The following is a 13,647-nucleotide window of genomic DNA, read 5'->3' on the forward strand; positions in this document are numbered from 1 at the left end:
AGAAAACTGAACCCCCAAGAGAGGAGATGATCGGCCCGATGCTTCGGCTGAGCTTCTGAGAATGGGCAAGTCTCACCTCCCAACTTTGCAACTGAGAAGTTACACCTGGAAGTGAACACTCCGGCCTCCCGCTGAGCACCTCCTCTGTTTGGGGACTCAGCCTTTCAGGGGTGAAGCCCGGTCCTCTTCAGCCTCCCTCTCCAAACCTACCCTCCACCCCCAGACTGGCCCACACGGAAAGGAAGCCCGCTCCGGGAGACTGGGGATGGCGACGTACCTTGGTGAGGTCCATTCCAAAGCGGAGCTGTGAGATCAGGTGGATGACGACATTGTGGTGGTCCTCCGGCTGTCCTGGCATATCCTCCCCATTTTCATCACTATCAGTTTCCTCCTCATTTATCCTAATTTCTTGCAAAGTTGTTCCCTGGAACAGAAACACCAACAAATTCTACCACCAGGACAAGAAGGCTGAACCAAGATGGTGGGTAGAGGGGCAGGGTGTTCCACGTGGGGATACACACCACATTCCTCACCGGCTGAGCCTAGAGCTGGGTCCCCCTGGGGCATGAAGCTCTTCTGTCAGTACAGCGTAGCACAAAGATGACAGGAATCAGAGGGGCCCAGCTTTGCCATCCCGGTGGCCTTGGAAAGTCACTTTCCCTCTGTGGGACTCAACTTCCTCTTCTGTAAAAAGGAGGGGTTAGAGCAGGCGGCCACTAAAGGCCCTTCCACCTCTAGACATATGGTCCTCTGTATATGACATGTTAAAAAAAAAAAACATAATGAGAGCATCACTGTCTAAATTCCCCTTTGCTGTCTCCATTAACACCTCATCTATTCCTCCGAGAAAACAAAAAAACCTACTTATGGTCAGTTTTCATGATCTTGAACATTCTGTTATATATGTGACCTAAAACTTAAAAAAAATTAGGCATTAAGGAGTATTCACTCGACACTCAAGGTCCCACTCTTAGCCCACCCCTAACATGATGGGGGACCTCCTTGTGACAATCTTACTGGAGGACACCCCGAGCTGCCCAGGGTGAATTAAATGAGATTCTGTGCCACTGGAGGGAATATCCCAGCCCCTCGGATGACCTTGAGTACCAGGTATTCAGTAAGCAGGACAACATTGAGAGAGAGCACATGTGAGTGATAAGATCCCTTCAAATGAGGGGCCACTTTCAAAGCATTCACAGGGTACGGCTGGATGTCCTGGACAGGCACCAGACACAACCCCTCACTCTGGGGCGAAGAGACCTCCCAATGACTGGAGCATCTCTAGGCACACCCGTCTACAGCAACATGGCGGTGATGGGAAAAGGTCATTGCTTCACAGTTCATCAACCCAGAGATGCTCTCTTGGTTAAGGGAGGAGCTTCAACATTGGAGAGGAGAAAAAATCACACCCAAGTGTTTCAGTCACGGCAGGGCGAATTCCAGCGAGCAAGCCCAGCTTTCCTGGACTCTCTGTGTTGCAAGCCTCCCACTTCGTTGTCGTGGCTCAAAAGATGGGAAAACTGAGTTTGCAGACCAATGGGCAGAGCAAACATGAAGCCAAGAATGCCATGACAAGGAAGTCTCTAGCTGAAGACCACCAGGAGTTGGGCCTACAGCCAGGACAACACTGCGCCGTGTTGTGGGTTCAGAAGCTCAAGTCGTACCACATGCATGGACCCTGGTACTGCAAGCAGTGGAAAACAGCCCTGGACTTCATGTCAGAGGACCCAGGTTCAAATCCCTACAGGGTCACTTGTGTACTCCAAGGCCCCTTCCAAATCCATGTGCTTTGTATCAACTGTGTATGCATCTTCATACACATAATACACACACACACACACACACACACATAAATGTGCTTGTCTCCCCCACTAGAATGTAAGCTCTCTGAGGGCAGGGTTTATTTCACTTTTTCTTTGTATCCTCACACAATGTCTGGCACTTAGTAGGTGCTTAATAAATGTGTATTGATTGATCTATTCCTGCCTCTTAGCAAAGTAAGTGTTTTTGTTGTTGTTCAATTGTGTTCAACTCTTCACGACCCCATTTGGGGTTTTCTTGGAAGAGAGACTGGAGTGGTTTGCCATTTCCTTCTCCAGCTTATTTTACAGATGAGGAAACCGAGGCAGACAGGGTTAAGTGACTTGGTGAGGGTCACACAGCTAGGAAGTGTCTGAGGCTGGATTTGAACTCAGGTCTTCCTGACTTCAGACTCAGCACTCTGTACTGACCCAAGATAATTTTAGCAAAGAAATAATTTTAATCATTTCCAATGATCTACAACCAGTCCGTGGAGGTGACTCTTTAGTCAGCTCAACAAATACTTACCACCTATCACCTGCACACTACACTGATGGGGATCCAAAGGGAAACATGTCATAGGACTTGCCCTCAAAAGCTTACAGTCATGTAGGGCCGTAGTGTTGAACTCAAATAGAAACAAGGCCACTAAATCATGCATAAGGATCCCTGCAGGCCTCATATTGTCTTAAAAAAACCACATACTAACATTATGTTCTATTATATTTTGGTGGACAGTGAGGTGGTGCAGTGGATAGCGGTTGGGTCTGGAGTCAGGAAGACCCGAGTTCAAATCTGGCCTGAGACACTTACTAGTGTAACCCTGGCCAAGTCATTCCACCTTGTTTGCCTCAGTTTCCTCATCTGTAAAATGAGCCGCAGAAGGAAATGGCCAACCACTCCAGTCTCTCTGCCAAGAAAACCCCAGATGGGGTCATGAAGAGTCAGACATGAATAAATGACAACAACAAATTATATTTTTATTTATTTTGTATTTCAATATTTCCCAATTACGCCTTAATCTGGTTCTGCCCAGCTTGAAAGTATTGGGGGTGGGGGGGGGGGAAAGGAGTTAGCCCACCACCAAGCGTCTGACACCTCTGATGCAGGAGAATAAGATATAAACACAAATGACTCTGATACAATCTAGAATGTGCTAGATTTGAAGAAATCCCGGGAGAATGTACTAGGTGCAAAAGAGAAGTCAAGACAAGAGATAAGCCACGGCATAAGAGATCCTGGGAGCTTGAGGGCCGAGGGACCTGCAGGGAGCCTCCTCTGAGGGTGAGCTCATCGTTCACGGAACACCCCCTCTGAGCTCACAGCTCCTGGGGAGACAGTTTTAGAGTTCTGCAAAAATGCGTGCAAAATAAATTACAAACAACCGGAGGCTGCCAACACGTCAGATTTTATTGGAGTCATTTCATCAAGCGGCAGACAGTTCCTTTGGACACCATGCGAGATCCCTGTGGCTGTCCATGCTTGGACTCTAGAGGAGAGAGAAGCGCTCACACAACGCTGTCTCCCCTCCCTTACCTCGGAACAGTCTCTGGAAACTTAAGGGAGGTAATCCTTTCCTTCCCCTAATCAAGCTCCATTCCCCCATACAAAACCCCCAAGCTTAATTTACTTCCATCACTCACAAACAATGTGGTTATACAGTGGTCAGAACACAGGCAATCATCTGTCTTAATGCATATATTTCCATTGACTTCAACAAGGACTTATTACGCTTCTACAAAACACTCGACTTGGTGCTAGAAGCTGGAGATACAGAGATGAGAACCATGCAGACCCCCCTTTGAGAGAGCTTATGATCTACTGGGGGTTGGGAGGGGGGAGAGAGGAAATTGGAACAAACACACAGCTAAGTAGGGTACGAGGGGATAGGGGAGGGACGGCAGCCAAGCTGAGCTTAGATAAAGTGATAGAGAAAGGCTGGAGAAGGTGACCCCTTCAGGGCCGGGCCCCCACGGCAAGGTCCAGCCCTAAGACTGACCAGCTTTCTGACCCTCACACCCAGATTGTCCTGTACAGACCCACAGGAAGGAGAAAGATCATCCGACCAGAAAGAGAGGACCTGGGCATGACCTGTGTGTCTTTAAGCAAGGAGCCTCACTTCATGGGGCCTCAGTTTCCTCTTCAGTAAAATGAGGGGGCTGAGGACTGAGCCCCCTCTAAGGTCCCTTCCAGCTCTGTATCCTATGATTCTGTCTGAAAACAGCCAAGGGAAGCTTCCTTTAGTAGGTTCATAGCACCACAGGAACAAAAGCTGTGAGGGACCTTAGGGAAAGCATTTATTTTACAGATTAGGAAACTGAGTCCAATAGAAGTAAAATGACCTGTTCAAGATTCTATGGATAATAAGTAACCGAAGCAACATTTGGATCCATCTTCTGCCTCCAGAGCCAATGTCCTTCCTAGTATGCCACACTCCAGTGACCGAGCAATGCCTTATACAATCCTAGTGCACACAAGACTGGAGACAGGAAATAGAACCCTTGCGCGATGCTGAAATCCAACACTGGGGAGCTCACAGAAGAAGGGGAGTAGGGAGAGACTCCAGTCAGTTCAGTCTCTACAGAAGCTCTGAGATCCCTGATATCACACTGGTTTTTACTACCACAATGTCAGTCTTGCTAGAAAGCACTCCCAGAATTGAATGGCTAAAGTTAAAGTTCTATACTAAACACTGAAAAAAATCTTTACTCCCACCCCCCATCCTCTAACCCGATTTATTTTTGCCCCTTCTCACCCCATTCTCTATTCCCAGCAGCTCTTCTAATTTCAGAAGCATTTGAAAGAAGAGATTGAAATTCATTTCCTATGAGTCTATAGTTTTCCTTCTTAATCAGGGGACCCTGAGACCAACAAGTATCAAAGGAAATATGTCCTAACTGAAGCCTCCCTTGACCCTACTATCCCCACTGCTCTCTTCCCTTTCTTAGCCAAATGCCTGAAGAAAAGCCATCTACATTTACTACCTCCACTTCCTTTACTCTCACTCCTCTAAGCTTGGAGAGCATCCCTACTTATCTCTGCTTCTGGGGGAAAAAAGTGTGTTGTAAAAAGAAGAGATATCAATTAACCTTTTAAAAACAGGCACTACTACTACCGTTCTCTGAAGAAGAACTCAGCAGATTGGTAGGTGATTGTCTGTACTATAAGCATTTTCCCAAACCCAGAGGTAGTGACCAAAATATTCACCCACTTAGCGAGCATTTATTAAACACCGAGTATGTGCCAGCCACATAGGTGATATTACTATGAAGTAGGGGCTACTATTGTCTCCATTTTACAGAGGGGTAGTAAGACATTAGGATAGGAGGGTGGATCAGAAAAGAACCTGAAGGGAGCTAGGGATTCTGAGGCATGAAAGGGAGAGGGAGAGAATTTCAGGTATGAGGGACAGACTATGCAAAGACACAGAGATGGAAAAATGGCACATCGTAAGAAGGAACAAAAGAAAGTAGGCCTGGAAAGGCAGGACGAAGCCCCTTTGGGAAGGGCTTTCAAAGCCAAACAGAGAATTTGGGTTTCATCCAAGAGGTGGCCACTGGAGCTTTCTAAGTACACACATCTTTATTTTTGTTCCCCATAAGAAAGGCATTTTCTACCCAGGGCTAGGCTCCTACCCCAAAAAGACACAAAAGGGAATGCTTTTTAAGAACTCCCAGACGACAAAGTTACTCAATTTTAAGCACAAAGCATTTCCACCTCAGAAGAGAAAAACAAAGGATGAGTTCAAGCCAACCTGCTCAAAGACGTCAGGGTTTTCCAGACAATATTGCCTTCTGATGACCCTTTTCCTGAGGATGCCCACTTCTAATTGGTCTAGATTAGCTAGCAGGCTGGGAGAACCTTCCTTTCCTCTCTCTCTGATAAGCTCTGCATGACCAGTGTTTACAATCCACATGCAACCTGCTTCCTCCCACTGTCTCGCTCATTCAAAAACTAAACACAATTTGTCTTTGATTCCATCAAGAGAGAAGCCTTCCAGAGAACAGCCAAGTAAACACATTAATTTTAATACCAACCTCCCAGTTCTTCCCACTTTGAATCAACACCATGTGCTTGTATGTTCACATAATTATTCCCCAACATTCTGGCTCCCACAGAGAAGGAAAGCAGCTGAAAATCCCCTGCGGCAAAACCAGTCCATCTTCACCAACATCGGGGGGTCGTCCGTTAGAAGTGTCCTGTTTTCAGCTCCATTCCCCAAAACAAAATTCAACCAGCACTGTTTCCAGTGGCCTTGAAAGACCAGGCAATACATTTAAGCCCAAAGCTCTCCCAACTGGTTTGCTTATTTTGTTCACAGAACAACACTGGACCCAGCCTCTGCTTGAAGACCCACAGCAAAGAGGGACCACCCCCCCCCATCCTGAGACAGCCCAGTTGCTTCTGGAGAGCCCTCATTCAGGGTGAAGCTGTTTTTTTGTTGTTGTTTTTTTGCCATCAAGCCTCAATTTGCCCCTAACTTTTAACAGGTATGCCCTGTTCTGCCCTCTGGGACCACACTAAGCAAAAATCTGTCTTCTATTTGAAGTCTCTGCAGAGACTTAAAGAGGGCAGTCACATCTCACCTGAACCCAGTACTCACAAACATGTCTTCTCTTCTCCAGCTCAACAGCCCTACCAGGCTCTTCTGCTCTCCAGATCACCAATGTCCTCAGACTCCTAGTCCATTACAATGGAAACTCCTTGAGGGCTGGCACTTTTTTTTTTTTTGCCTTTCTTTAGATCACCAGCTCTTACTTAGCAGTTCCTGGCACACAGCAGGCACTTAATAAATGCTTGATGACTGACTCAATAAAATGTGGCACCCACACCCAACCATAATACTCCAGGTACAGTCTGGACCAGGTCCCAAAACAGGACCATCAAATCCTTGGCCCTGGATGCTATGCTTCTCTTAATGAAGTCTTAATTCGATCTGCCTCCTTGGCTGACATACACCATCCTTGACTTGTATTCAGTGTGCCGTCCACTGAAAGCCCCAGATCTCTTTATGGTGAATTATTCTCTAGACAAACTGCTGCCATCTTGGATTTGTGAAGCCAGTATTTATGAACCCAAACATTCAGACTTTACGTTCATCCCTATCGTTGAAGCAAAAAGAACTTTGCATTTAGATTACAATCATATTCATTAGAGGCACACGGTGTCATATAAAACCAAACCACGCTGTACAGAGAGAGTAGGCTCCAGGTCAGCCAGTGACCCCGGGCCATCAGAAAGAGCTCTGGGTAATGGACGCCATCAGGCAGCGTAGGGGGTCCTACATTCTCCAGAGTCCTTTAGGGAGCTGTTTTTGGCTTAACAGCCGCATGACAAATGTGACCCATCAGGATTGTTTATCCCAAGGAATCAAACTCAAAGTTAACAAGACAGCATATAAATTCAAGGATACTCCAACATGAGACCTTACCAGTCGTAAATCTTCCAACAAACAACTTTAGGGTCTTGTTACCTTTTCAGAACAGAAGGCCTTTGGGTTCCTGTTCACCTCTCCCTTACCAGGACATATACAGAGGCCCGATTACAGTCTGGGGCCCTAACTTCTCAGCTTCTTTCTATTATTACAATTTGTCTTATTAGATTTAGCCCAAGTGGTGACCTGTAATGCAAAAGGCCTCTATCACTGAGCATCTTTGTGATTCCTCCCTCTAAGCTTTTTGCCATCCAAAGACCCAATAAATATACCATCCAAGCTTCAGTCAGCAAACATTTACAAAAATAATAACAATGGGCCTTTAGGGCTTTTAACGTTGGCAAAGCATCCTAGATACCTTTTCTCATTTGACACAATCAGCAATCCTGTAAGATAAAGACAAGAGGTTTTAATCTAGATTTTTCAGATTTGCAAAATGCGGGTCAGAGGGGTTAAAATCACCTTCCCATCATCACAAAAGTAGCTTGAAACTCTCCTGACCCCAAATCCACTTCACTCTCCATGTTGCCCCTCCATGTTCCTATGGAGCAAGGGACCATGCTAGATAAAGAAGTAAGTTGTTCCCTGCCCTCAGGGGGCTTATCCACATAGCATGTACACATTCCCTACCCAAATCCCAGTATTTATGCATTTACTGACTCAAAAAGGCAGCATGAAGTTGGTTCTAGGCTTGGTCATTCCCACTTACTAATAGCGACCCTGCTCCATCTCTCAACCTCCCTGTGCTTTAGGCAATGGACTAGGACTTAACTAAGCCATCACGTAAACAGGTGGGGGGAGTCTCCCTACGATGACAAAATCACAGAACTTTAGCATTCAAAAGTACTAGTGTATCAATGTGGAAGTAAGGCCCTCCTTAAATGCTTGCTGATGGACTGATTTATCTACAAGGCAATTTCCTACCAGTCAATTCATGACTGGGCAGGGGAGGAGGGAGAGGGACTGCCTTCTTTATAAGCATCCTCTACAGCAGACTGAAACCTGTTAGAGAGGGCTTATGAGACAGACCATCTGGCCTGGAAGCCTTGGCTTGCATTTCTGAGGTAGGCTGAGGAGGAGCAACCTTGCTTCCCTCTGGGATAGGGCTATGGAAGCTCGTTTCAGATAAAGAAAGTGTATCATCTTGAACCCTAGAGGGTTCCCCCTCCCCCAGATTTGTGGAGGACTGTTCAGTCCACAGCAAAATATCAGTAAAAGGGACAGTACATACGTGCACACACATCTTAGTGTGGTTAGAAATCTGAGTAGCCTGAATAACTGCACTAAGAATACTGGGGATACCCTAAATATACAAAATTGGGCAGCATGGTACAATGGAAGCAACACTGAATTTGGCATCAGAAGATCTGGGTTCAAATCCTGCCTCTGCCACTTGCTACCTACCTGTGTGACTTTGGGCAAGTCTCTTCAGCTCTCTAGGCCTCAATGTCCTCATCTGTAAAATGAGAAGGCCAGACAAGATGGCTCTTCCTGGCTCTGAATCTGTGCTCCTAAGGTAATTTGGGGAAGGCCCTGCCATTATACTAATACTGACTCATCTGCTGGTTCTCTCAATGGTTAGCAGGGAGCCCCCCTTCTAGAGCTGAGCATCTCCACTTGGGTGCCCCTCTCATCTCTGGCCTCCATACATTCCAGTGACATCCTGCTCCTGAGAAAATGGGGAAGCGGTAATTATAGTAGTGGGCCTTTTCTTATTCCCACTGGTTTGTCTTCTTTAAACCCAGATGACCTCCTCTAATCCTCACCACAACCCTGTGAGGGAGATGCTATCATGTCTCCATTTTACAGGAAGCGTTACAGTGAACAGAGTGCTCGACCCGGAGTCAGGAAGAGCAAAGTTCAAATCTTGCCTCAGACGCTTACCTAGCTGCGGTGACCATGGGCAAGTCACTTAACCTCTGCCTGCCTCAGCTTCCTCAACTATAAAATAGGAATAATAATAGTACCTACTTCTTAGGGCTGCTAGGAGGACCAAATGAGATAATATATGTAAGGTGCTTGGCAAACTTTAAAGCGCTATGTAAATGTTAATTATAATTATTATTACAGATGAGGAAACACTCTTGACATTTCGCTTTCTAGTCACATTATCCCCTGGATAAGAGTTTTTCCAGTGGTCCGAGGTCATGAAAAACATTACAGTCATTGTAGCTGCAACCTTAACAGGAGCATAGGACAGAAAGTTAATTTATTTCGGTTTAATAAGTATTTATCAAGTCCCTATGTGCCAAGTTCTGTGTTCAGCATCTGGGGCTTAATACGGTGCCGGGCATACAGAAGGTGATTAATAAATTCTTGACTTAACTCGACAAGGTGCTGAAGTACAGAAATAAAAACAGAACCGTCCCTGCCCTCAAGAAGCCTATGTTCACCGGGGGGGGGAGGGGGTGCTACAAATGTCCAGATAAGTAGATAGGAAGTAGATACAAAGTACTTCCAACAAGAGAGAGGTCAGACAACTGGTAGGATGAGAAAGTCTTTATGAACAAGGCTCCAGTTCCCAAATATCTGGCTGCCAGTTTGCGAGGGCATCTATTTTAAAATGACCTCAATTCAGCATATGAACTGGGGAGTTAGTGGAGTTCCTGTGTTTTGAATGATTAAAAGCAGTAAAATGCCCTTAGTCATTTTGAAACATAGAAAGACCAAAACTAAACACAAAAAACTCCAGGAAAGCTTTAAAACAACATCCCACATACTGACCACAGGATCAGTGGGAAAGCACTACAAAGCAAGGTCCGCGAGGGCTCAGGTGCCACGGACTCTGTCCCTCGGCTTCTCACTCACTGTATGTCACCTTGGTTATATCCTCAAACTTCTTGCTAGAGATTTCCTCAGCTTTAAAACCCAGCCAAGCAACAAACTGTTTCTGCAGAAACATGGCGATAGATGAAACGACGTTATTGGGGGCAGAATCCTTAGGGGAAAATGCGTCCCAAGAAAATGGCTGAATAATGACATTACAGCGGGGTCATGCCTGTAAAGATACAGCTACAGTCTCCCTATTCACAAGAATGTGTGTGACCTCCTTTGCACATCACCGGCATTTGCCTACGTGCCCTGACCTGTCCCATCAGCCTCAGCTGTGATGAAGGCTGACAATAAGCCAGGGAGGGTATCATTATGCCCGACGGAAAGGTCACCGGGCTCTAGGCTCAGCCCTCTCGCCTCCGATACTCTACCTGTGTGACTGTAGGGCAGGTCATCTAACTGTCACGGGCCAGGCTGCTCACATGGGAAAGGAGTGGCTTGGACGGGCCGGCCACTGAGGTTGCGGGAAAGCCTCCAGGCGGTGGCCTGGGAAGCAGGAGACCCGAGCCCGTGAGCCTGCCAGCTCCATCACTGAGGACCTTCTCAGGGAAGCCCCTCCACCTGGCTGGGTCTCAGTTGCCTCATCTAAAATGAAAGGATGGGAAAAGATCCTCTCCAGTTCTTGAACCCTACAATTCTACTGAAAGGGGCCCCGAGGGCCGCTTACTCCAACCTCCTCATCACAGAGATAATGAAACTCAGGCCCAGAGAGGTTGAGACTTATTTGTTCCAGGTCACACAGCCAGAAAGTGTCAGAGGTGGATCTGAATCCGGGTCTTCTGCTTCCAAACCCAGTGTACTTCCCAGGACACCAGATTGTCTTTTTTTTCTTTTCTTTTTTTTTGGCTAAGCAATCGGAGTTAAGTGACTTGCCCAAGGTCACACAGCCAGTTAAATGTCAAGTGTCTGAGGTCATATTTGAACTCAGGTCCTCCTGACTCCAAGGCCGGAGCTCTATCCACTGCGCCACCTAGCTGCCCCCATTTTGTCTTTACTCTGCTAGCTGGCAATGAGAGATATTAACATTCAGAGCTAAGTTACAGTAGATCAACTTATTTATTAGGTGGTTGTTTAGCTTTTTCAATCAGCTCCAACTTTTCATGATCCCACTGGGCAAAGATCCTGGAGTGGTTTGCCTTCTCCAACCCATTTTATAGATGAAGAAACTGAGGCAAACAGACCTAAGTGACTTGCCCAGGGTCATAGCTAGTAAGTGTCTGAGGCTAGATTTGAACTCAGGTCTTCCTGACTCCAGGCCTGCCACTCTATACCCACTGTGCCACCTTGCTCCCTCTATTTCATTTATTAGGTTTACAGGAAATTCAAAAGTTTTCTCTGCAAAGTCTAGAGAAACCAGAACATTTTTTTTCCCAGAATTCCAGTCGTCTTTTTTCTTGGCTGAAAGTTTATATTAATTCTTTGATACATATTTAAAATTACGGGCAAAGCCACAATTCTAATCAGTTTATTCAAGATGCACATGTGCATTTTGCCGCCACACTCAAGTCTGAAACAAGATTGTGAAACAGTTTCTCTTTCCCTCCCCGGGGGCTGCAGTATTCCACATCACTCTTGGCTGTCTGGACTAGTCCCACCCCACTGGGGAACCTGTCACACCTGCCCTCCCCGGGCTCCAAAGCAACCTCTCCTTCCTCCCACTGGGTCAAGACTTCCTCTCCTGGGTGAATGCCCTGCTCTCCACCAGCTACCAGGGACAGAGGAAGGAGCTCCTGTGGGGTTAAAAGCTGAGCATCTAACACACCACTGAGCTCAGCAGCATTTCTATTTTAAAAGGGGAGCTAGCCAAAGGAATTAATTTCAAGAGGTGAAATTTCAGACAAGGTTACAGGAAATTTCAGACAAGGTTAACAAAGTTACAGGAAGCTCTCCAAGTCCTTACTCGGGACTCCAGCACAAGCCTAGGAGAAAGAGCCACAGAACACACGGGGGCGTGGGGGGGGGCTTTCTCCTGGCAGCTGCCACATCATTTCCACAGCTGGGCACTTCCCCGGCAAGCTGGAGCCTTGCCCCAGAGCGGAGGTGGTCTGGGTCTGGCAAAAGAATACAGGTACTGAGTGACATGATGAAAGGACGCCAGTTGTCCCTTTCATCTCGATGTCCTAGAGAAAATCTGCCAGGGCTAGGCACGGATCTGGAATTTAGGCAAAGGCTGGGCCTCTGAGTTACACGTGGCAGTGCCAGACTGGCCCGGTCAGAACCATCACGGGCAGGCTGGCAGGTGAGACAGATGCCACCAGCTGGCAGGACTGGGCTGACGACGGGTCAGAGAGGAAAAAACGAGACCCCCGTCCCCTATGACTCCTCCTGCTTCTCAGTTCTACAGCCAGGAACACATGCAGTAGGCCATGGGGGACCACTGAGTGGGGAGATACCACAGGGGTTATTTTTCACTGATGATGGCCCTGAAGTCCCGTTCAGCCCTCAGATTCTGCTGCCCTGTCTGCACAGCCATCAGAACAAACCACCCTTTTTCTGGACCAAGGACCAAGGAAGAGGAGCTAAGAAGAGAAAGCTAATCTTCCAGGAACCTCCAGGGTCAGAAGGCCTTGGGCCAGGAAGATGTCCAAAATCCAGATCCACTGCACAGGGCGCTCCGGACTCGGGATGTATCGTCATCTTGCCCCACCGTGCTCACTACTGGGGGACCGTATCCAAAGACGGACATGGGGAAGGGAGAAAAACAAGAGAGATAAATAGACACTTACTGGGAAAAGGTCAGGGTGGGTGGTTGATAGGTGGGACATATGCAGTAGGAGAGACAGAACAGCCTTGCAGATAGAGGGCTGGCCTCAAGGTCAGGACAACTCAGCCAAGCAGTTGATAAGTTACTCATCTGCCTTGGGAGAGGACGTTTCCTCACAGGGAGCTCTCTACACCCATGAAACCTCAGATCCAAACCAAAAACAATAATGCAGTAGAAGGGGTGGGGTACAGGCGGAAGGCAATATATTTTAAGGGGTGCAAAGAGAAAATAAAATGAGGCGAGTAAGGCAACCCGGAGGATGGTATAAGACAAAGTGAGCTGTCATCAGCAGGTCTACAAGATACCAGGACCTGAGGAAACCACTACTGAACACACGTGGTTATATAATAAAGTGCTATGGTACCGTCAAGTATTCTGAATTGCTGAAGATGACGGGGTTCCCTCATCATGACCACCCCACTCTCTTCATTTATTCCTTACATGTTGTTTTTCAGAATTCTACTCTCGATAATTAATCCTCAGAGTAGGAGGCTAACGGTATATGTTAACAGTAATCCTATTCTGGCATCCTACAGCAGTGGCCAAGCCCGATGTCCTGCCTTTACACAAAGCGGCCTGGCAGGCCTAGAGGAGGTAACGGATCCTGCACACGAGTCTGTAAAACAGGATCACCGAAGGCAGTCCAGGGCCAGAGAGCAAACCCATAACCCGACCTTCTGCCTCATATTATTTAGATATTTTTAAAATATCCACACGAACTCTAGGCAGCCACTTAGTGGGAATCTGCTTCGAAGGGGCCATTTCTGAGGCCCACGGGCTCTCTTCCACTGGGCGATTTCTCCTAGGGCGGGGCCAG

General features: G+C 47.1%; 1 protein-coding gene across 1 annotated transcript in view; it reads right to left on the reverse strand.

Moving 5' to 3' along the window:
- The window catches only part of LOC114050535 (oxysterol-binding protein-related protein 10-like), a 256,026-nt gene that overhangs the window by 34,565 nt on the left and 207,814 nt on the right, over positions 1 to 13,647 (reverse strand). Inside the window, exons 8-9 of the mRNA XM_027872312.1 lie at positions 6,120 to 6,139; positions 278 to 401 (exon numbers count right to left, since the gene is read on the reverse strand). Coding sequence (XP_027728113.1) covers positions 278 to 401; positions 6,120 to 6,139 — 144 coding nt within the window. The remainder of the gene's footprint in view (positions 1 to 277; positions 402 to 6,119; positions 6,140 to 13,647) is intronic.

The sequence above is a fragment of the Vombatus ursinus genome, unplaced genomic scaffold (genome assembly GCF_900497805.2).
Source record: "Vombatus ursinus unplaced genomic scaffold, bare-nosed wombat genome assembly UNPS02014799.1, whole genome shotgun sequence".
Taxonomy (NCBI): domain Eukaryota; kingdom Metazoa; phylum Chordata; class Mammalia; order Diprotodontia; family Vombatidae; genus Vombatus; species Vombatus ursinus.